Raw genomic sequence first — 24,928 nt, 5'->3', positions numbered from 1 at the left:
TTTCTTCCAAAACTCTTTCTGTTGTTCTTATTTAACATGTATTATCGCTCTCCCCATCTATTTCCAAAACTTACATAGGGGCTCTTCTTGTTCATCTCAAGGTTGATCACTGTAAATATGTACATTTTCAGCTTATTAATAATTTTTTGCTTGTTTTAACTTCAAAATATTGTAACACTTTATTTACTTCTATCATTGTTCTTATTGTCCGTACATGACAATTAGCCATTTTTTTATTATAGGTTTTTCTAATTACTGTAACAAATGTATGCAACTTTTGTAATTTCAATGTCATATGATTTATGTATGATCTTTGTTGGAGCTTTTCTCATCAGCTGGACCAACCCGGTTAACAAATGTCAAATAAATAAATAATATGCACCACTTGTTAGAATGTGTTTTAAATTTGCAGTTTTGAACTAAGTAGTAAGCAATGAACCAAACTGTATGAACCAATAACGACAAAACTAACAATTTCAGCCATAAAAGGCCACTCAAACTTCTGCCATTACAATCCACCAATATCAGTAGATATGCAAAATCTCTGCAGAAGTACAGTCATCTAAATAATTCTACATTAAAGGGAGCTGTAACTAATGAATAGGTTGCTACTAGCAAACAACTTATATTTCATTGTTTCATCTACAAATAATGTGCCTGTTGCCCTTGAAGAATAAACTGCCTATGTTACATTACAAAAATGATAAGCTTGTAATATTGCAATAGGGAATGGATGGCAAACTGATAAGTTCATAGTTACTAGGCAACTCCTCCAGAGGAGGACATTCGCAGGAGTGCAGCATCCACTCCCTTTAAAGTACAACACAGTACAGTATCAGCGATCCATCTGAATACTGTGGGAGTAGAACCCACAGCCTTCTGCATCTAAAGCAAGTTGTGCTACTAACAATGCAAGCAGACTTGGCATAAGCAGCACTAAACTTCTCTACCCCTGAAGCTCTCAGCTCCTTTTAAAATCCTCACTCAACTCCTTAAATCACAAGTGGTGGTATGTGTAGAGAATTCAGGCTCTTGTTCCTTGTACCTAAGGTACAGGGTTTGAGCCCGAGTACCACTAACCACGAGGTATACCTTAACTGGGGCATTTACACACACACAAACGCACAATCCATTCAGCAGCAAACACAATCCCTGCAGCATATATCAGAAACATCCCCTTACCTGAATGAAACACACACTATTTAAGAGCTGTACAGGCAACAGGTAGGCAGGCAAAGGGAGTTTAAAATTCTGCGCCCAAGTATGGACTGTGTTTGGTGTAAATCTGCGATGCATGCATCGGTCCTCCTTAAAGACGCCACCATAGAGTTTTTGTTTTTTCGCTACAAGACAAGGTATAAAAGTGTGTGTGGGGAGGCTCCCTCCCTCTTGCTCAATGGTTCCGGCACCCTGTTATGGACTGGCTGATATTACACTCTAACACCACTTTGGGAAGGAAGGTGGGATTGGTTCTGAGTGATACCCTTTCTTTGTGAAAAATGATATAGGGATGATTCACACACAAAGCCTGTAACTCTGAAATTCTCCTAGCAGACGTGATAGTTACTAGGAAGGTCGTCTTCAAAGATACAAACTTGAGGTCATAAGTTGCTGCTGGTTCTAAGGGCTGTCGAACTAGATTGTAAGACTAAGGTCAACTCTTATGGCATTACAGAGTCTTTGAAAGGGGGTTTTAAATCCAGAGCATCTCTAAGAAAAATTCTGCATACACAATGAGACATCAAGGAATGGTTATCAAACAGGTTATGGAAATTTGAAATGGCAGCCAAATGAACCTTTAATGTAGATGTAGAGGCCCCCATTTCAAATAAGGTTACTAAATATTCCAGGACCTTATCAAGTGATGCTGAGAAAGGGTCTATTCAGTTTGTACATGCCCAAATTGAAAATCTTTTCCATTTGCCGAAATAAAGCTTCCTGGTGGAAGGATTATAGGTGCCCAGAAGTATATTTTGCACTGGAGAGGAAATTTATTCTGCCTGGCAATTACTGGAATTGAAGAAACCAAGCCATTAGTGTGAGATTTTGAAGATCGGGATGCACCAGATCCTGAAAGTGAGGATAGTAAGTCTGGAGCTGGGTCTAGAGTCTACGGGTGGTGAACCAGATGAGGCCAAAGAAAGGAGAACAAGACTTGACAGGGCCAGTAAGGTGTAATGAGAATCACTCTGCTTCTCAACCAATGGGCTTTCCTCAGAAACTGGGGGATTTGTGGAATTGGGGGAAAGGCATACATGAATCCCGGAGGCCATTTAAGGAGAAGTGCGTCTCTCGGGGACTCCCTGCGAGAAGGGATTAGGGTAAAGCAGCTGCTGCATTTGTGGTTTATGGGAGAAGTGAACAGGTCGCAGCAAGGCTGACCCCATCGACAAAAGATCTTCATCGCTACGTTGGGATTATGAGACCACTCATGAGGCAGGAGGATACATCTGCTCAGTTTGTCCGCAATCACAGTGGAGTTCCCTGGGATATGCATCGCTATCAGAAAGCGGTTGGAAGCAATTGCCCATTGCCAAATCCTTAGACCTTCCCAACATAGAGGGTAGGACCTGGTTCTCCCCTGTCTGTTGATATACCAGACTATGGACATGTCTGATTGGACTGCAAATGCTCCCGAAGGAAGGACAGCCTGGAATGTTTGCAACATTAAAAGAGCTGCCCTCAATTCTAGGACTCTGATGTGCAAATTGGCCTCTTGTGGGGACCAAGTACCTTGAACAGTCTCTCCCAGAAAATGCTCTCTCCCAACCTATCTGGGAAGTGTCCATGGTCAATATGGCCTTGGGCTGAGAGGGGGAAGGGGACGACCTCATACAATCTCTTCTGGCTTCATCCAAGATAAATCCTTTTTGCAGTGATTTGTTATCATGACTGGATGGAATGTGGGGTGCATTAAAAATGACCACTGTGACACCAAGAGCCATTGAAGCAGCCTCATGTAACATCTCACTAAGGGAACTAACGTTATCATTGCTTGCCATGGTTCCCAGTGCTTGTAGTACCAGATGAGCAAGATCTTTGTTTTGAAAAATGATTACTTGAAGATGCGATCTTAGTTTCAATAGTCTGTGGAGAAGAAAGGAGACTACAAAGGATACTGTATTTAACCTTGCTCCGATGAATTCCAGATCCTGCGTGGGAGTCGATTGCGACTTTTCTTCGTTGACTGAAATGTCTAGTGTTTCGGCAAGATAAAGAACAAAGTCTATGGTGTAAAGCAGTAGATGCCTGGAGGCAGCAATGAGGACCCAGTAATCTAGATATGGAAACACCCAGAATGCCCGTAGTCTCAAATGAGCTGCTATGACTGCCATACACTTGATGAACACCCTGGGGCTGTGGTGAGAGCTAAGGGCAGTGCTCGAAATTGGCAATAACTGGCTCCTACCCAGAAGCGAAGATATCTTCTGGAGAGTTTGTCCATTTTTATCTGGTAACGCACGCCCTGAAGATCTACAGAGCACATCCAATTGTCCTTCTCTAGAAAGGAAAGGATTGACTGAACCATGACTATCCGGAATTTTGTCTGTTGTACAAATTTGTTCAATAGGCTGAGATCCAAGATTGATCTGCAAGTCCCCTGTCTTTTATAGCACTACAAAGAATCTTGAGTAGAATCCGGATCATATTTGGTCTGGTGGAACTAATTGGATGACTCTCTTTTGAAGTAGCTTTTGAATCTCTACTGCTGTTAGATCTCTCTGACTGGGTGGAACATTGGGGATTTGCTTTTGGGATTTTGGGAAAAGACTGAAGGGAATGTGGTAACCTCTAGTAATTATTTTCTGCACCCGGGTGTCTGAAGTTATTGTAAGCCAGGCTGAATGGTGCAGATGGAATCTTCCCCCAACTGCTTCAAAGGTAAGCAATAGGGCCTCTGTTCAGGAGCACTGATACGGTTGTCCAGGAAAGGAATCTTTGGAACCCTGGTTACATGGACCTCCTCTGCCATGGGGAGGGGGGGTCTTCCAGAAGAATTCACCCCTCTGCCCCGGGAAGAAAACTCATCATGTTTGTCCTGAAAAGGCCCTTGGATCTTCTTGAACCACATTTTTCCACTCCTCTGACTCATGGAGTAAGGTCGTCGTGTAGCAGAAAAACAAACGCCCACAGCAGAAGGGGTCTTTCCATCTTTTTCACACCTGGCTAGTGTGTCTCTGACTTTTGGGCCAAACAAGAAAGTACCATCAGCAGGAGCATTGATGAAGGAAGAGTTAAAGGGTTATGCGAAATCACACAAGCGCATTTAGGCCTGACGCCTAATGGCAACCCCTGTACCCACTGCTCTAGATGTCCCTTCGGGTGTATAAGCAACAAGCCGCATGGATGAATTTGAGATCGACTCTAGGGTGGCAAGTTGAGAGGCAACCTTATCTCGAACCTCGTCAGATACTGCTCCTGCAAAGGTGTCTGAAAGCTCAGTTATCAGATCCCTTTGGAGTCTAGTAATGTGTGCCAAGAAGTTCAAGGACCGACTAGCGAAGGTCGATGAAGCAAAAACCCACTTCTCAAATCTATCCATCGTCCAAGCCTCTAGGTTAGGAGGATGGATAGTTGAAGTCTCTTCAGTGAGTTCCTTTTTGGTGGCTGCCACCACCACTATGGCATCCACTCCTAGACCCTTAGACCAATGGGGCTGATCTCTAGGGCTGAAATAATCTTATCCTGTCTCCAGGGAATAGCCTCTATAAAGTCAGAAGCCTTCCATGCTCGCTGAATGATCAACTTAACTAGGTTGTCAGCGGGCGGGGTTACCCAAGAAGTAGAAGGGTGGGTACGAAAAGGCTGCAAAACACAGATTCCTCAGAGGATGGCTTTGAAGGTGTCCAATCACCCCTCTGTTTTAATATTTCCAGGATGTCTCCAAAGGAGGCATCTTCCAGGGGTGACCGTGGGGACCCTTCCCCTTCATCGTAATCTGTCTCTTCAGTGAAAGATTCTTCTGGAGAATCCAGGTGCTTCCTCTTGCACGTCCTCTTATGGGGTTGGCTGCAAAGGGGGAGGTTCTGAGGAGGACTCCTAAGAGGGGGGACCCTGAACCAGGGTGTGTTGCAGCTCTTGTGTCCACTGTCCAGACATAGCAAATTGTGCCAGCTGTGAACCAAAGGAAACAAAAATATGGCACTCCAACGAGAATGGAACCAGCTGAGAGCCTGCTGAGGCCAAAGGTCTCTCCATAATCTGGAAGGCAGGCCTGCCCGAAGAGGGATGGGAGCCTGGAACAGAGAAAGACAACCTTGGAACCAGGGTCACACCCCGCTCTGATAAGCTGCCACCCAGAGTAGTAGCCAAGAGAGGGCTCAAAACTGCCATGGCCCCAAGAGTCATAGACAGCACGGTGGAAACAACCAGAACCGGTCCAAGGATCTCGGAACCCCATGGTCCTGGGTGTGTGACAGATCCGAAGGAGCCAAAGACCACAGAGTAGACTCCAGCACCGAGGTAGCTGGCACCAGGAGAGTCGAAATGGGGGCTTCAAGCCCTGAACGGAGGTTGAAGGAGGATAAAGTGGTGGAGTCCTTGGAGAATAAGCCTTGGCTCCAGGTGGGAGAGAGGTCTGTGATGCTGCAGGGAGGCCTCTAGCTGCCAAAAGCTGATCCACTAATCTGACTACATCCAATTCTGAGAGACTCCTGGAGGAATGGACTGACATTCCCGAAGGGGACTCAGGCCTATCCAGAAATGGTCTTTGGTTGTTGACCCAAAAAAGGATTTACTGAAGGAGAATATCTAGTACTGGGAATAACTGGCAGATCGACTTTCGGCACCATAGGCTGTTCTATGGAAGGGGACTGTGAAACCAAATGAGAGGTTAGTGGTGGTTGAACAGAAACTATCGTCAGTGCCAAAGAGGTCGCTAGCGCCAAAGCAATGGTCCATGCCAAAGAGGTTTGAGTCTGAGTCAGTTCAATGGCTGACGGCACCCATGTGGATTTAGTTGTTTTCGGTGCCGGAGGTGATGATATTGTCACTTTCGGTACTTTGGCTTTCGGTTCTGAAGAAACTGTTGGAATCTGTGTTTTTTGGGACTTTGCTTTATGCGCCATAGGGGAGGTTGGCACAGAGTGGCTTCTTTTCTTCACATCTGGTTTAGGAGATTTTGAAGTCTCTGCCTTGGACATGGCTTCAGTAAAAGGACATTTCAATAAGCCTTTTAAGATAAGTGTATTTCTCCTCTCTGCTGAAGTACGGACGCTAAAGCCCTGATAAATAGTACAAGTTATGTCCAAGTGAGGGGCACCCAAACAGTACATGCAAGGAAGATGCCCATCAGAACTGGGGGGTCAATAACATGCTGTGGAACTTTTAAAAGTTCGAACGTCATATGGTCGACACCATATGATGGAACTTTTAAAAGTTTGAACATTTCAACAGAGATCTCTGTACAGTACGGAATGGGAAGATTTCCCTTTTCTGCACTGTAGTGTGATCTCGGAGTTGGTATATTTAAAGAGCGGGGGTTGCACGGGGGCTTGCCCCCCGGCTTAAACCATTCAGGTAGTTTTTTCCTTTGGTTTATTTTTTTTTTATTACATTTTCAAACTTTTAAAAGTTTAATCATATGGTGTTGACCATATGATGTTCGAACCTTTAAAAGTTTGATTATGTAATATAGACGAGAACTGAGCATCTTTCCCCACAGTCCTGACACTGCTTGAATCCGGATGTCCCCTTTTGTTTCTCTGCCATATCCAAAAAATAGTTAGGTCACAGATACACACACACACACACACACACACACACACACACACACACACACACAGAAGAGAGAAAAGAAAGGAATTTTTTTTTGTTAGCTATACCAACAATGGTATAGAGAAAATACCCAAATGGGTAAAGGGAGAAAAGGGGAAAGAGGATATACCAACAACAGTATGTGAGACTACCAACGGTAATAAGGAAAGGGAGGAGTTCTGTTACCAATGATGGTAATAAGAGTTACCGAAAGGTAAAAAGGGGTGAGTAGAAATAGTCAGAGTAACAGTCACTCACTCAACAAGGACGAGAAATTATCCAATAAGAGTTTTAACCAAATATTTTTAGAAATGACAATGAAAAATAGAAATCAAAAGCACTTAGCTGAGAGCATCGACTGATGTGTCCAATTTTCTACATGGCAAACAAGATCTGAGGTAATGGGAAGACAGGCATTGTGGGTAGAGCCTTAGCTCGAGAGTTTTTGGCTGGCGCAAGCTATGTATAACGGCCGAGTCGGTTCCGAGAGTTCGGAACTGAACTCAACAGTCAAGAATGAATGAAGATTGACAACATCAGCTCATTTTTTATGCATATAAGACTTTCAACAGCAGAACTCTACTGTAAGCGATGCCTACCGAAAGGGAACTGAAGGACTCACCAATGTAAATATCAGTGATATGCCAATATCATACATGATGTTCAATGATATTATTCAAGTACAGTGTAGCAGCAAGCTCATGATAACATGGCATGCCAAATGTGCACAGTGACACTGCCGAGATGTAGAATGGGAATGTACCTTTCTTTCCCCTTCAGGAAGAGGAAGAGGTCAGATCAGATCCCTCTGTCAGTCTTTAAAAAAGGAAAATACAGTTGGGTAAAATCTTACCATAACAGTAGATGTCCTTCTCTTGACTGTTGCAGTATTCTTTACCTAAGGGATCTCCTGCCAAAGAAAGTCCAACTTTCGGCTAGTATGCCAAAGCCCTTAGTTCTTATAGGCACCATACATCACATGGCATAAGCTATTAAGCTGATGTATGAATGCACAACCTCAGAACGGATAATGCCCCAGTGGGAACAGAATACCCACAGGGAAAAGGAAAACATATGCACCCAGAAGTGGAAAAAGGAAGATGATGAGCTCCCTTGGCCAGGAGGGAAGAAAAAGGGCAAGACAAGAGCTAGAACAGAGGGAGAGACCAAATACTTCAACAGTTAAAAGAAGGACATCTACTGTTATGGCAAGATTTTACAGAACTGTACTATGTCCTTCCTTATCATTTTTGCACTATTCATAACAGAAGGGAGAATACTGAAGACCACCCCTAGAATCCCATAAAGGATAGCCCTGGCAAAGCCAGCTCTAGCCATGGAAATAACATTCAACTTATAATACTTAGTGACTATTTTCAGTGTATCTTTAGGAAAGTTTCGAAGCAGGAGTCAGCTTCATTCCAAAGGAAGCAGAAAGATTTTAAGAGATATTAATGATTACAAAATGATTACAAAAACAAAACGGTTTATCCAAGTCCTGGTGGAGGGGGCAGTATGCAATAGTAATGGTACAGGAACACATGAAATCAGTCCACAGTGGTGAGAACAACATTTCTTGTACAGCCAAAAGACTGCAGGAGAGAAGGGAGAGGCAAACCAACAATACCCCAGTCCCTAAGATGGACACCGTAAGGCAGGATTTTCGGACAACCAATTATCGTAACAGGTGGTTCTGGAATTGATCCCCTTGGAGCACTTGCATGACAACGATAAAGGTACTGTTTCTGTTTTTAGTTTTGGGGGTGTACGATACACAAATTTTCTCCACTTACTATTAGCTCTACCTTTGGCACATTATTTCAAAAAGACTTTAAATATGTGCCTTCTAGTCAGCCTGATTTGGTTGATGTTTTGACAAAACTCAAATTATTTACCAGAAAGTTGAATTTACAATGTATTTTACCACCAAAGGATGAAAATTCAAATAATACAGACTTACGGAGAAATAGTACATTTAAACCACCCTTCTTGACGCATCCATTTATTTGAACAACTATGCGAGAATAGTATAAGGGAATGGTGTAAAAAAAACAAGAATCACAAATACTACAATCTTACCCCTAAAAGGGAGCTGCTTTACAGATTGGCCAATGATACAAGTTTACTTATCATGAAAACAGATAAAGGTTGGAGAGTGGTGTTAATGGATAAGTATCTTTATTCCTGCAAAATGCTGGACTACTTACGCAATGGAAAATTCTTCACAGAGGTTTTGTGCAATGAGAGCAACGTTGCATACTATTGTATAGATCTAATTTTGGAGGATATCTGTAACTTTCGATCTACCGATGACCACCAGGGAATTTCTTGTTGTGAAGAAGCCTAGAATTCCAGGGATCTTTGGTATTACTAAGATACACGAATCAGTCTATGACCCCCATTAAGACCCACTGTAGCACCTGCTGGGTCCAAGACTGAACCTTTGGCCAAATTTACAGATTTAAAACTTATTTTCTACCGACAAACAGCATATTCTTAAAGATTCATGGCATTTTCTTGAGATCATTTCCAGGACTCCATTCATGCCAGAAGCCTTTTTTATTACTACTGACATTAATGACTTATTTTCTGTGATTCTCCGAGAGAAGGGATTGGACTGGTTCCACCAGGCTATGGTCAAGGACACTGACTTGAGAAATACAGAGATCAATTTAATATTTCAATGTATGGAAGTGATGTTACCAACAACTGTTTATTACGATGGTGAATACTATAAGCAACATAGAGGTATGGCAATGGGGGCAGCTTCAGTCCCCATTTTTACAAATATGGTCCTATAGTTTTGCAAAACCTTCATAGTTCTAAATTCACCCTTTTCTTCCAGACTGAATGCTATTTAAGGTACCCAGATGACATTTTTATTTTGTGGAAAGGTCATTTAGACAAGTTAAATTCGTTTATGGACTTTTTAAACCGTTCCACTAATTTTCTTTAATTCACTCATCAATGGAACAAAAAGCCAATTGACGATTTAGACATTACTTTGTATAAAAGTTTGTAGGACAACATATATAAATCTAGTATTTTCAGGAAGAGCACTTTTTCAAATGTTTATTTGGACTTTGATGGTCAGCATCCTGTATGGTAGAAAAAGAACTTGGTCAAAGGGCAACTGATTAGGCTCAGCAGATTAATATCTAACAACACGGTGTTTCAAGATGAGATTATCAAATTCTGTGAACTGTTTAGAAACAAAGGCTATCCACAGAACATGCTGAACACCATTAGTGGATTTGTGGTACAACATAGAAACCTCAGATATGGTCCCTTGCTTCGGCAAATTGATTCCATGATGGGGTGGAAACAATGCTAATAATGTAGACAATCCATCACAGGTACTAGTCCAGCGGTACAATAAGAATATTTACTCTCTAAAAAATTCCAATAACCAATGGAGTACTGTCTTTGGTAATCTTGGACTTACTAATCGATTAGGTCCACAACCAATATTTGTTTTTAAGAACAACAAAAAAATTCAAATGTATATTGGAATCAGGAAAGAGTCATGAAGGGTCATCTACAAAATGCTTGGGCATGAAAAGATGTGGAGCATGTAAACAATGCCGACATATCTTTGAAGGCAGTAGCTTTTCTGTGTGAGGTTTTCCCAGATTAATTACAGTCAAGGGAAGGTTTGACTACAACACTAAAGGGGTCGTATACATTGGTTTCTGTGCATCTTGTCCAGCTTCCTACATTGGTAAGACTATCAGCCCTCTGCAGACAAGAATTTACCAGCGCAATTATGCAATAGGTACAAGATACGCTTGTAACCCTTTGTACAAACACTCCCTGACATCTAAAGATTTTACAAAATTTTAATTCACCATCTTAGAGAAGGCTGGGCACCCAGAAAGGGGTGGTGGCTGGGAAATGCTGGTTGAAAAGAGAGACTACTACTGGCAAACACTATTAAACACAACTGGTCCAACCAGGTCTAAATGACCTTATGTCTATTAAACCAGTTTTGAAAATTAAAGCTGATTGCCCGTCATGAAAGATTCTTAAGACAATACTTTTATAACAACTGTTATACTAGTTTTAATGTACACTTAAATACTCAAATATATTTACACTTTTCAACGAACATTTTCAATGGGCACTTTCACACAGCATGTATTTCTAATGTTTATTTTTGTACTTTTTTATGTTTTAATGCACATTCAATTGTGTAATAGCTGATATATGTATTTACAGTAGTTTTTAGTGTGATTTAAATTATTTACGGGTGTATGTCTTTAAATATTCCAGCTTCTAATGTAACACCTTTTAGTATTTAAAAAGGAAAAAGAGGTTTGGCAAACTGTTTCTGATGAAGTTTCTTCTACTTCGAAACGAAAGGGCTTAAACATATTAAAGGATTTGTTTTGGACATTTGGTGTGGCTTTTATTTTTTATATAATGGTTAGTGAAGATATGGTCAGAAGAGCAATTAGCAGCCTCAAGGATGGCACTGGTATCCAGCCCTTTGAAAAAAAAGCACCAGAAGAAGCAACACCTCTAGTAGAGTGAGCCTTGACTGTTGAGAAAAGATATTTTCCATGAAAAGAACAAAAAGATATGGCCATAGAAATCCAGGAGGAGATGGTTTGCTTAGAAACAGCCAAACCCAAAGTCCTGGGATGAAAGTCCAGGGAGAGCCCCTGTCTGAGCCATCTGTGAAGAGCTCCTGAGTCAGGGCTGGAGCCTGGAAGGGAAGGCCCAGGTTGAGAGAAAGGTGATGGATCACAACTGAGGCTCATGCTTGAGACAAGGAAGGAAGAGAACTGGGAGAGGTCTAGGGAGTGGCAATATTGGAGCCACACTAACTTGAGGTACCACTGTTGCTTTGTCATATGGACCCTGGCCAGAGGGAGCATGGGAATAGTGAAAGCCATGTACTCTAGGACCCAGCGAAAGTCCCTGGCTGTGACTGAAGCCAGAACAGGATGAGCCTGGAAAAAGGCAATAAAAGACAGGGCCTTGGTGACAGGCAGAGATGCCAGCATGGAGACAGTCTGGATCCTGCAATCAAGGAAAACATGATCTTGAGAAGGAATCAGAGCTGATTTCTGAAAGTTTATGATGAACCCCAGACTCTGCAACAGGGAAATAGTAAAATGGAAATCCTGAAGCAGAGCATTCAGGAGAGGAAGCTTGAATAAGCAGATCATCAAGATAAGGAAAAATCTGAACTCCTCCCATTCTACAAAAGGCAATGACAGCAGCATTTGGTGAACATTCTTGGTGCAGTAGTGAGGCCAAAAGGCAAAGCAGAGAACAGAAAATGCAAAGAAGAATCAGAGAAATGTTAACATTTCCTAAGATGGGGACAGATGGTGATATGAAGGTAGGCATCCTAGAGATCCAAACAGATAAGAAAGTTCCAGGGAAGAAGAACGGGAAAGTCTGGAGACACAGCATGTTAAAGGAAGTAATCTTCAGAAGGTGTTAAGCTTCGAAAGGTCCAGAACTGGTCAAATGCTCTCCTTTCTGGGAACTAAAAACATTATGGAACAAAAAAAAAACTCCCTACCTGGGCAGGATGTACAGCCTGGACGATGCCCTGGATCAAAACAGAATGAAGCACTTCTAAGAAAAAAAGCTGTTGCTCCTAAGGATGCTGAGAGATGCCCAAAAAAGAGTGAGGGATTTTGAAACCAAGAAATTCCCCTGGCAAATAATAGACGGAACCCAAGAGTCCTTAGCCAATTTGGAAGAGACAGGGAAAGATGGAGGGATAAGGGAACCTGTCTAGAGGGAAAGGGGAACCAAACTGTAAATGGAACCCAGGTTATCCAGAAAAGTAAGATTCTGGAAAATACACATTTGAGTAGACTTAGCAGGAGGCACATGTCTAGAACCCTTTTCACCTTTAGACGAAGGGACAGACTTCCTGCGAACAAAGCAGATTTGGAAGGGTAATTCCTTTGAAACTCTGGAATAGGAGAAACAAAAATAGGTTTCAACTCCTGCAAGGATTTGCCCTTACCCTGGAGAGAATTAAAAAGTTCAACAGTAACAGCAGCACTAAAAGATTTTTATTATCCAGAGGAGCATCCAATAGGTTGGTCTTAATGTCATCAGGCAAAGTCTGAAGATGAAGCCTGGATTAAGTCTTCATAACAGAACCAAATGCAGCAGCCCAGGAGGAAGTATCAGCTGCATCATAGTTGCATTAATAGAGTAGCAGGCAACTTGAGAGGTGGATCCCAACAGGGAAAAGGCATAAGTCTTCCCCTCAGAGTCAGGAAAGTCAGAATTTTCTTGACAGACCTGAAAAAGGAGGGCCAAAACATACCTGGTCATACGAGTCTGACAGTTAATGGTCCTAAAAGATAAAGTGGTAGCAGTATAAACCTTTTTGCCCAGTCTCTCCATAGCCTTACTTTTCTTATCTGAAGGAAGTAGCTTGGTAGAGAGCAACAGCTTGGCGGGCTTGTCAGAAGAGACAGACACTACAGAAGGGCCAGCAGAAGGGCTTTTATACAGAAATTTACATTTATTAGGCACATTGTAAAATCTGTCAGGTTACTTAGGAGCTGGAAGCTGAGAATCAAGGGCTACAAAAGCTCCTGAAAAGGCATCAAGCAGGGCAGACAAAACTGGGGGAACAGCAGAAGATTTGGAAGACTCCATCTGAAGGACCTCATATTATCTTTTCTGGATGTCGGTGACTTGATAGCAATCCCACTTAAAGAATTCCATCATACAGGTAACAGTGTCCTCAATGGAAAGCTTCTCTAAAGGGCAATCTGGACTAATAGAGTCTTCTTCCACTGAGCCATACTCCAAGGGGGTAGGGATTTAGGAGTAGACTAAAGACTCTTCCCTTGAATCCTGATTCTCAGAGGAATCCAGTTCCCTAGGTCTTTTAAGAGGTGTGGAAGACCAGGGAGGGGTAGGAACAGATGCATCCTTGAGGAGGCTTTAAAACCATTGAAGCATTAAACAACTCATGAGTAAAATCCTGCCATTCTCATTGAGGATCCTTAACTGCAAGGAAAATGTGTTTTGTTTTCTGCTTCTTTTTTTGTGGGATGGCTGCATGAAATGCCCTGGGTGGGTCAGATCTTTGGCGATACTCAGTAAGCATAGTAAAGGCATTCAAACCAGCAGCAAAGAAATTCTGAGTGTATGAGTCCGTATGTCACCTTTATGGCCTACGCCTTGTTTGGGGAGCATACGCTTGACGTGCAGCATCTGCAAGTAATAAAGGCTTTGGTATACTGGCCAGACATTGTGTTATCCTTGGCTGGAGATCCATTCTGTTATGAATACTGCAACAGTGATATAGAAGGACATCATTAGTGTCAGTGGGGGAGTCTATGACTGCTCCTAATTTCCAATCATCTGAAAATTTGGTCAGTCAAAGACCCTAGACATTGACCTCAGAGAAGTAAATGCCAAAACTGAGCGGTCTCAGGACTGATCCCTGAGGGACTCTGCTTGTGACTGACCTCTCTGCAGAGGTGGACTCTCCAATTCTAATTTTCTGTGTCCTGTCTGTGAGCCAGCGGCCTATCCAACTGGTGACAAACTCAAGAGCTTAGGTATAAACCCTCAACAACAATACCCAAGTCGAGTATTGAGTCAAATGCCTTGGCAAAGTCAAGCTTGCCCTGTCACTCCTTTTTAAGGGGATAGAAAGATTCCATTGACCATATAGAATCTCAAGCTTTACAATGTGATGATATGAAATCACAAAGAATGAAGAACCCTTCTGGGACTTGGCAGTGGTTCTCCAGGATTAAGCCAATGCAGGACTGTTGCTTTGCTATCTGCTAAGTCTAACGTTTTAAGATACTTCACAGGAGGAGCCACTAAATCAAACAATACTTAAAATCTGGGATCCATCCTCATTCTATAAGAAAGGAGCCTTCTTCATCGTAGGGTACAGATTGAAAAAACAAGCTGGGGGTTTTTTTACACCTGGAAATGATAAATAAGGATCCCAGAGACCCATCTAAAGTAGATAACACCAAAAAAAAAAAAAAAAAGAAGCATTCTTGAAAGACCTGCTTTAGCTCAGCCTATAAAAAGGCAAGTCTGAACCACAATATCAAGCATAAACACATTCCTTTCCCCGCTACCATGACATCAGCACACTTAACATTACAGTGGGCTGTATGGAAGCTCACTAAAACTGCATTAAACGTCTTTTCAACACATTCATTTACATCAGAATGAGGGAGCTCTGAGAGCTTTTCCAGAGCCTAGTCCCACAACAGAAAATGGAAATGTGACAGGTGATACAGAAAACTAGGTAACCCAAAACCCAAAGCAGCACACCACCACCACCTCTTACCTGACCTATCTAAAACTTTAGATTTCTTATCTGGTGGCAAACCTGAAAAATAATGTGATCTCTGGGATATGCGCTAGACCAAAGGGATTATAAAAAATTCTACCAAGAGACATTTTAACAGAATATCACCCTCTCTGTTTGGGATAACTAGAAAGTATTCATGTTTTCTGGGAGCACATTTGAATCGGCATGTTTTCAGGCCATAAAGATAGTATCTTTTAAGATAGGTTACATAAGAGAAATGACTCAAGGCTCTTCATCCTTCTTTCTCAAATAATGTTGAATAGCCAAAAGTGATGCATGCCAGTCCACAGAGAATCTCATGAGCCTTTGCACTTCCAAAAAGAAATCAGGAAAGGAGTTGAGGGAAGAACACATCTCATTCATGATTATTTCACAAAGGCTTCAGTGACATCGCAATTCCATCCTCAGTAGCAAGGTTGAGAGAGGGAGTCCTTACTCACAGCTCTCCAGGAGATGGCTTGCTCTCGGTCAGCCTGTAAGAAGACAGACATCAGGAAGTCACTGAACGTTGTGAGATGGAGCCCAAGCATTCAAGAAAGCATGCTTCAAAGCAGTGCTTCATTTTAAAAGACTTGCACAGGATCTAAAACAAGCATCAAATGCACTTGCAAACACAGGTCCAGCCAATGAAATAGCAAATACATGTCAAATGTGCAGAAATCTCGGTAAGCCCACCTGGAGCTGAAGGACCTTTAGGTCCTATTCCAGTATTGCCATCGATCAATCCTTAACTTAAAATAAAGAAAAGAAGAAAATTCCCAAGATGGAGTTCAACTGTCAACCTTTGCTAGAGAATTCGGTAATTATTTTACATATAGTCAAGCTTTAGATGCTATAATGCAAGAAGGCTGGTGCCGACACCCCAGTAAAAAGCCACTGGTGGGAGTGCACTGACCCTCTTACTGTCAGTGTGTGATGGACATGGATGTGACCCATTGGTAGCTGATGGAAAGAGGGCAGCACATTAGGAGCTGAAGGCCATCTCAGAGACAGTCTGTGGAAAGTCTATGTGATACATTGCCTCAATCTTTTACCTGCTCCAATCTAATCAATCGTGGCTTAGGTTCGCAAGAAAACCCTCCTGACGGTCCCTGTGATGGCCATCTTCCAAGGCCACTATCTTCATAATGACTTAATATTAGCTCAAGCATATTAATGTCTTTCTGCTGGTGAGTGGGATGAGGCACAGGTACCTGATCTTCTCCCTGTGAATCTCTCCAAGAGAATAAAGGCAGTGGCAGTGCAGGCCCTGGCCTGTGATCTGATGACTGTAATGATGGAATGCCCTGATGCAATACGCTAAGACTGACATCTAAACTGTAAGTGGCAGAGAAGATCTGGAAAGTACAGGGACTGTGCTTGTCCTTTTGGGCTACAGAATGACATTCTGAAGTGTTGGAACAGAAGGTGTGAGCATCCCAAAGAATAGAAGCTAAGGAAAATTCTAAACTGTGCTGAGCTGAAAAAATGGTAAAATGAATTTCCAACAGTTACTCACTGCAGACTGCCTTCAAAGTCAGATCTACCATTTTATGCAAAAAGATACTAGGGTAAGAACACAATGTTGAATGGATTAAAAATTCACTTACATGTACTGCCTCTGTTCAACATGAAACAAATCCTTGCTTTCCATAGTCTGTTCCAGTAGTGTTCTGTTCTGTAGCATTAATGTCTGAATTTGATCTAGCAGGTGCCTGTTTTCTTCTTCCAAATTCCCTTTCAGTTGACTCAGCAGCTACAGAAAATAAGGACAACCAAGAGATAGTCACTGCTTTTGCTACTACTGTTCTGATCTTTGATGCATGCCTTCTTGAAACCGCATGGAAAAAGAAATAACAGGACTGGTATTATGAGCATTATTTCTTATGCAATTACATCATAAATAACTAGTAGAAATCTCAGTTAAATTACATTGCCTACTGCTAGAATATGCCTCTGACTTGACTTTTAACCCAATACCTATCTTGCATACTATAATCTGTCATGTATGGAGAGCCAACATGTATAAAGGCTGTTGTGATTTGTACAATCATTTTTAACTGCTAAATCACTGTGGTATTTGCTACTCCTGCACTAAAACAGTTTTTTTTTGTTTTGTTTTTTCCTACCTTTGCAAAAATGTAATTATTACTTGCTGTTACTTATGTTAATGTATTGTAAGTAATCACTACAAATACTGATGAATTCAAACAATTCACCTTATAGCCTGGATTGTGACAAGGTCTTTGGATCAGCACATTTACCAAATTATTAAACCTACAGTTCGTCTTTGTATACAAGGCTTTCCTCAACCAGTCAACTCCACTAAGACATTTCTGCTGAGTTCCTGCATTTCTAACAGTCACACCCTGGGTTCATACCAGCATTCAATGCATTTGGCACAAAGGACATGTTTTACTGCCATTACATCCAATTACTTCTTACAGGTGTAACAGGAGGCCTTCCTTGAGTGCAAAAACTGAGTATGAATAGTTTTTCCTTCCCCAAAAAACAGACATTTACAATCATAAGCAAACATGATGCACTACTGTAAGATGGATACAGAAGAAAAATGAAACCCGTTGCAGAAGCTTTTCTCAAACATATATCAAGAGTGTGAATGCTGCATGAATTTTTTGCTATGCAGTGCATTCAATGTCACTAATGCGTGTATTTTTTCCTTCTACCTCATGACATTCATAAGTGACATGGTACAGAAGTAACCCATTCTATCAGTCTTTCTGTATACATCTGTTCTGAGATGCTGTCTTATACCTGTATTTGTTTCCAATCTCATACTACTCATGGCATTTACTTTCTATATTTTTGCATTAACTTCTGAAATCACTGTTGGAGCTTTTCTCCTTGGGCACCCGCTGAAAGGGGGCTTTGCTCAGATAGACAGTCCTAGTAAACAAAATACAAATAAATAAAAAAGGCTAGCAAACCTTAGGTGTCTTAGAAAAGGAGAGCTCTTGCAGCAGGACAACAATACATAATAATACAAAATTTCAATCAGTACCAAGTATAAAAAGAAAGCTAGTGAATAACAAGTATCAGAATTTCAAGAAAGGTCCTTTTGCATGACATCCATGCTGTCTCTGCTCCTACAATGCAAACCCGAGCCATCACACTTGGAAATTGTAATCAGTGACTAAGTGGCTGCATGGCAAACGTCTAACTTGGACAGAATTACAAAATATTCTGAAAAAAGCAAAGCCCTTTTTATTAAAAGGATAACCAGGTCACACGACACTTAGTGACAAAAAATACAAGTAGTCAATCACGTCAAAATGGTTTGCCTTGGCAATAAATCTACTTACAAGCTTGATGGGAAGAAATGCTGACTAGATTTGCTTAACTCTGTTTCCCAAAGAGAACAGAATTAAACAACCAGAAAAATGAAGGTGTGAAGCAGTCATGCAAGTCTGTCACACATTTCTAAGAGAAAAAGTGACCAGATATAGAGTACAATTCAAATAAACTTCACATTTTACTCCAGATGTAACACTCACCCTACATATATCATATGTTACCCAAGACAGAAGAGAGGACATGTCTTAAGAAACCAATTTCTATGGAATAATAAAATTCTTACGACATAATAATATGAAGCTCTGGAAATCCTAGTGGAGAGGTGACAGCTAGATGGAGGATATTGTTCCAAGAGAAACACTTTAAAGCCTGCACCGGAAACCAGCTGAGGGGAAGATGAAGTGCAGAATTGTTAGGGTCTGGGTTCCTGACAGAAATATACAGATACATTTCTTTCAAGAACCCAGAACTACTGCAATGTCATTTAAGAAGTTGTAGAAAGGTCACAGAACAAATTCAAATACTTATAATATAAAACAACTTAAGAATTGGTCAAACAAGTGTCTAAGGTAAGTTAAACAGGAGAAGAAAAATGTCCAAAATCTGGTCCCAAGCCAACATAGAGAATCACTAGACAATCACCTCAATTTGGCCCCACAAGTAATTTGAACAAACTGCTTCCTAATAACCAATGGGGATCAAGACCATTCCTAAATGGATCTAGTCTAGAAACTAAACTCTGAAACACATGCCTTGGTTCCAAGCAAAGGGCTGGTGAAGAAGCAAGTGAATTCTGAAAGGGTTTCCAACCACCAGCTGCTTCACTTCCAGTAATAATGCTCTCTTCAGCAACTGCAAAGTGACCAAGACCAGATGAAGTGTCTCAAGCTGACACATTACTGAAAAAGATTAAAGGAGTAAGAAATGAAGAAATGAATAAACAGAGACTCTTACAAAATTAGGGAAGATACAGTCAAAGATAACTTTAAGGAACTAACTTAAGGAAGCAGAAGTCAGGAAACTATATTATGCGCTTTGCGGAGAATCCTCTTGGGTAGATCTCACTGACTTAGCAATGGATGTCAGAGTGGAAATTACAAACGGGAGGGGGGGCAATGTCTTGTCAGTGATGGAACAGGTAGCACACTTGCCTTAGGGAGTTGGGGGCAATGTCTTGTTAATGCCAGTGGCACAACAGGTAGAACACTTGCCTTGGGTGTAAAAGGCTACGGGTTCTCTTCCCACACCAGGGAGATCGATTACTGAAACCACAGTGTACTATAAGGGGGGGGGGTTGCTGCAATTCTGTGTGTGTCATCTAATGGTTGAGATCTTAAAACAAAGGTCCCATCTGCTTGAGTTGGTAGAAGTTCAGGTGGAGATACCATAGCACCTGCCGAAAAGAGTGGAGGAAGTTCCCCAATGCCCTGTCTAAACTTCTCCTAGTAGTATAAATACCACCTTGGGTCTCCCCTGAAATAAGGCTACTGGCCTGGTGAACAAAGAATATTTACATTACACTAATTAAGAGAGTCCAGTCATTTCCCATGTCCGTTCTGCAAACTACCATGAACAAAGATCTGATATGGTCTCCATTCTGAAAGCCACCATGTGCCCTAGGCTAATAATGTCAAATGAGAACCCCAGCCCTCCAAACAGGCACTTAAGCCAACACTTGCTGCTGAATATGGGGGAGTAAGGGTTATATCAAAGAACAAAGTTCACAGGAACCCAGGAATTGAACAAATTGGCAGACTTTAAAAATTCCCTACAGAAGACTTTATCAAAAGTGTTGGGGGAGGAAATGGTTGCAAGTCAGGAAATTATTGTTCTGAACTGCTCAGACATAGCAAGACCTTAATATGTTTAACGCTACTGGCTGCCAAAAAAAAAAGCAATAATCAGAAACTGGAAATTGAATTTTAAATGAACTGTGGAAGTAAAATGTTTAGATAAGAGAAGGAGCAAATTATACAGAAATAAAAATTAATCAGTGGAAGCAACGTGCAGAATTGTGTTCATTAGATGTGAAATTTTAAGGATGACAGGAATTGAGAAATGTATGTAATTTTGGAATGAATGAAAACTCTTAAAATGTATACTGTATGAAAAGAAAAGGAATTTTAGTAAGTTTATGTTACTGACTATGAACTTATGTCACTTTTTAATGTCATGTTTAATAAAGATGTTTAAAATGTGTTCATGTAAACTGCATGCTGTGCTGTAAAGCAGTTATATATGTAGCATGCAGTCATAGGTATTTAAATGTGTGAAGGATTCTATCAGTGACTGCTGTATATGTACTACTGATATTTAAGTAAGAAAATACTTTTTCTTAAATGTAATTTAAATGTAAATGTAATACAAAACCATCAACATAATTGGATGCTACTTCCCACCTGGCCAGAACATCCCTCCACTAGAAAACCTCCTCAGCTGGTCTACCCACCATCTCCCTCAAGAAACTATAATTTTAGGTGATTTCAATACTGACTGGCAATCCTGTTCAGGCAACCATCCAACCCATCATGTAAACCTTCATGGCTTCACCCAACTAGTCCAGTTGCCAACCAGGATAAATAAAAACTCCAGCAAGCACACTACCCTGGATTGGATACTAGTCAGTAAGAGCCCCCAGTCATATATAACAGGCTGCTTATCAGACAGCCTCAGTGATCACTCCCGAACATTCCTACTCAAAAAATACCTATACCAAGCTAAACCTGTTATCTACCATCAAATATGTAAAAAAAAAACTAAACTTTAACCCACTCTCATTCATCTCATCCCTCAAAGAATGTAACTGGCATCCTCTAAAGTACCTCAGTCTTAATGACGCAGTTGAATTTTTTAATACTACCTTCCTGAGCATCCTTAATTACCATGCCCCCATACGACTTTCGAGAACCAAAGCCCAACCCCTCCCTATGGCTACAGAAAACCACTAAGTCAGAAATGAAAAACAGGAATAAAGCCTGAGAGCACTGGCGCAAAACCAAACCCCCTCAACTACACAGAAATTCCTAGAACTACGCAATAGAGTCAAAAAGCTAATAAAACAGGACAAATTCCAATACTACCAGTCTGCCCTAGACTCCTCCCAACACAGCCCCAAACAATTCTGGTCCTCCATAAACTCCATCCTCCACCCAGGTAAAGTCAGTACCCCTCCTAACATCCCTCACTCCTCCGAAAATATTGCTACCTCATTCAACACACACTATCACTAGCTAAAAACAACCACCCTCCCCTCCAACCCACACCTTCAACTAGTAATCTCCCCACTGCCTTCTCTTTTTCTCCTGTACCTACCTCTAACATAAAAAACTTTTAACTAAACTTAAGCCCACCAAATTAGCAGCAGACAACCTCCTAAGTGAATACCTACAAATCACAGCTGATGCTCTGGCCTACCAAGTATCCATCTTGATTAACCGATCTCTGTCAGAAAGTTACGTTCCCACATTGTGGAAAGCATCACATACAATTCCCTTCCACAAAGGCGGCCCCTCCACAGAACTAACCAATTACCGTCCCATAGCTATTCTCTCTCCACTCTCCAAAATACTAGAGAGATGCATACATTCTCAGGTCTCAGTCTACTTCCTTACTAACACAACCTCCTTTCCAATACTCAGCATGGTTTCCGACCAAATCACAGCACCATCACTGCCTTACTTTCCTTTACTAACACTATCCTTCAGCATAAAAACAATGGCCATCTCTCCTCTGCTACTTTCCTCGACCTATCTAAAGCATTTGACATGCTCCCACACAAACAACTCATCTCTGTCCTCAATAACCTATCCTTCTCTCAATCAGTCACCAACTGGTTTCGGAGTTACCTGTCTGACCGCCAACAATCTGTTGTATGGCAGAATGATACATCTCCCCAACTACCTGTCTCCATAGGGGTTCCCCAAAGATCCATCCTTGGACCCCTACTCTTCTCTGTTTTCACCAATAATCTAACCTCTGCCACCAAACATGGCACACTCATACAATACGCAGATGACTCAACCATCATCTGCTCAGCCCAGTCCCTACCCAAACTGCAAAAAGTCACACAGGAAGCCTTTTCCTCTGTTGAAACTTGGTTATCCGATGCCCAATTAATACACAATCCAAACAAAACTAAATTACTCATCTTCCAACCCACCAAACATACTCAAAACAACTCTCACTTTAACATCACAGCAAAAGACAACATCACTATATAACCAAATGAACACACCAAATTGCTAGGAGTGGAAATAGACAAACTAAAATTTGACATTCACATATCCATGACCATAAAAAAAGTTCACAAAAAAACTAGGAGCATTATATAGAAATAAGCAACTTCTCACCAAAGCAGCAAAGATTTCAATAGCAAATTCCCACCTTATCTCCACCCTACTTTATGCCTCTCCAATATATACCAACCTAAGGCAATGCGATCTAAACAAGCTACAGACCTGCTACAACAAAATCACCAAATTCGCCACAGGGGCATCCTGCCGTAGTCACCACTGTCTCTCACTTGCTGAATTTGGCTGGCTTGAACTCCCTCACCTCCTTCAATGGTATTAACTCTCACTCGCCCACAAACTAGTAAACCATCCACTAAATGTCCCATCCCTCCAGAATCTACTCCAACCCTATCGCACCACCAGACCACTAAGATCCAGCAACAAAAATCACTTGCAGATCACTAAAGAAAATAACTCAGCTGGTGAAGCACTATTCTCTTGTGCCATAGCCAAATTATGGAACTCCCTCCCACCCACAATTACCTCCGTACCATCATGCACCCACTTCAAAACTTTACTAAAACCACACCTAAAAACATGCTGGCTATGCCCTTGCAACTCCCACTCTAATATCACCCACCCCATCCAACCACTACCTTTCTTTCCAACCCACTAACTACCCTTATCAAGCTCAGATGCTCATAAGCCTAGTACTTATTATACAGCAGAAACTTCTTATTGTAACATCTGTTAATGTCTGTTATGTACTTTGCAGATAAAGATTCTAGTTGTCTACTGATGTACTATCTTCTTCATCTGTAAATATGTTTTGTAATTAATTGCTATGTTAATCAAATTGTTAATCGCTATGTAATCCAATGTAACTACTGTCTGTTTATTTTAACTGTGGAGCTTTTCTCCCCGGGCCTCCGCTGAAAATGGACCTACGTCCAGTCGGACACTCCCGGTCAACAAATGTAAATAAATAAAAATAAATAAATAAATTAATAATATACCCATGTTTTAATACTGTAACAAGGAAAAATGTCTGGAAAGAAGCAAGTTAAATATAAAATGATGTGATACTGGGCTAGAGACAAGGGAGTTTGTAAGCAAATGCTCTTGAAAAATCAAGAGAGAATGATAAAAAGCATGAATAATGGAATATCTTTCTTGCATTTTCAAAGTTATTAGCTGTTTATTTTTCCATTAGTATGTTTTAGCTGAACAGAAGAGGCAGACAGATGCCTGCAATTACTCATATATCTGATTACTGTAAAATCGAAAAGGTTTTTACTTGCATTTGTAAAGTTCCTAGCTATTTGTTTTTTCCAATTAGCAAATGCTATTAGTTGAAGGCAATGAGTCTGCAGGTGTAAGCAATTAGGAAAGGTCAAAACAGTATTTTTCTGAGCGAGATCCACAAGGTGTAATGTAATTATTAGTTGAAGGGAAACTGACAAGCAATTTAGTACAACTAAATGACATTTGAAACTGCAGAAAGTAACGTAGGTCCCCCCACAGAAGCCTTAGTAATTTAATGAATTAAATATAACAGCACCTAAAGAGGGCCGAGTAAAGAGTGACGATGACATCCCTAGATTTAGACGCAACCCTTTGTTTATATACTGTGCAATACAGAAGTACATTCTTACAACAACGAACACTTGTTGGTCAAAGGATAAGTCGTTGTCAACATAAGTTCCAAAATCCTGAAAACTGGGTCAATGCTTAGGGGGCATAATGTCAATCTGGTAGTTCCCTGGGATAAATGACTTCCCAAAGGCTATGATCATATCTTTTTTTGGCATTAAGTTTCAGTTTATGATTTTGGCACCAGTTATTTATTTTGACAAACCTTCCTGCAGGATGGCAAAGTCATTTGGGGACAATGACTGCTCCTAGCTTGCAGTCATCTGCAAACTTAGCCAGATACGTCTGGTATAGGCTTTTACATTAGAAAAGTAGATGCCAAACAGAATAGGTCCCAGCACAGAACCCTGGAACACTTCACTGGTGACTGGCCTCCAGACCAGTGAGTAATGGGAGACTATAAAGCACTGATCATATTTGCAAGAAAAAGTGGCTGAGAAAGGCTGGACTTTTGTTGACTGTTAAACCTGTGGGCGGACTGTACAGCATAAATTCCACTTTATGTCATTAATTTCAGAAGGACATTAAAAAGAACAAGAGAAACTGTTAAGTAAAACAGTTTTTGTTCTTATTAGTATTTGTATAAAACATTTCATTTATAAACTGTATGCTATACAGTAACGCAGTTTGGGATAGTGTGTGATCAAGGGGAATTTAAATG

The 24,928-nt window shown here is 41.1% G+C and overlaps 1 protein-coding gene across 4 annotated transcripts in view; it reads right to left on the bottom strand.

The window, feature by feature from the left end:
• CCDC88A (coiled-coil domain containing 88A) overlaps positions 1–24,928 on the bottom strand; it is a 4,373,054-nt gene that overhangs the window by 1,041,052 nt on the left and 3,307,074 nt on the right. For all 4 annotated transcript variants that reach the window (XM_044055294.1, XM_044055285.1, XM_044055303.1 and 1 more), the window contains exon 23: positions 16,678–16,823. In XM_044055294.1, the coding sequence (XP_043911229.1) occupies positions 16,678–16,823 (146 nt within the window). The remainder of the gene's footprint in view (positions 1–16,677; positions 16,824–24,928) is intronic.

This window comes from Protopterus annectens, chromosome 1.part2 (assembly GCF_019279795.1).
Source record: "Protopterus annectens isolate FY-2018-M chromosome 1.part2, PAN1.0, whole genome shotgun sequence".
Lineage (NCBI taxonomy): Eukaryota > Metazoa > Chordata > Ceratodontiformes > Protopteridae > Protopterus > Protopterus annectens.
This window is presented reverse-complemented; position numbering and strand designations above follow the sequence as displayed.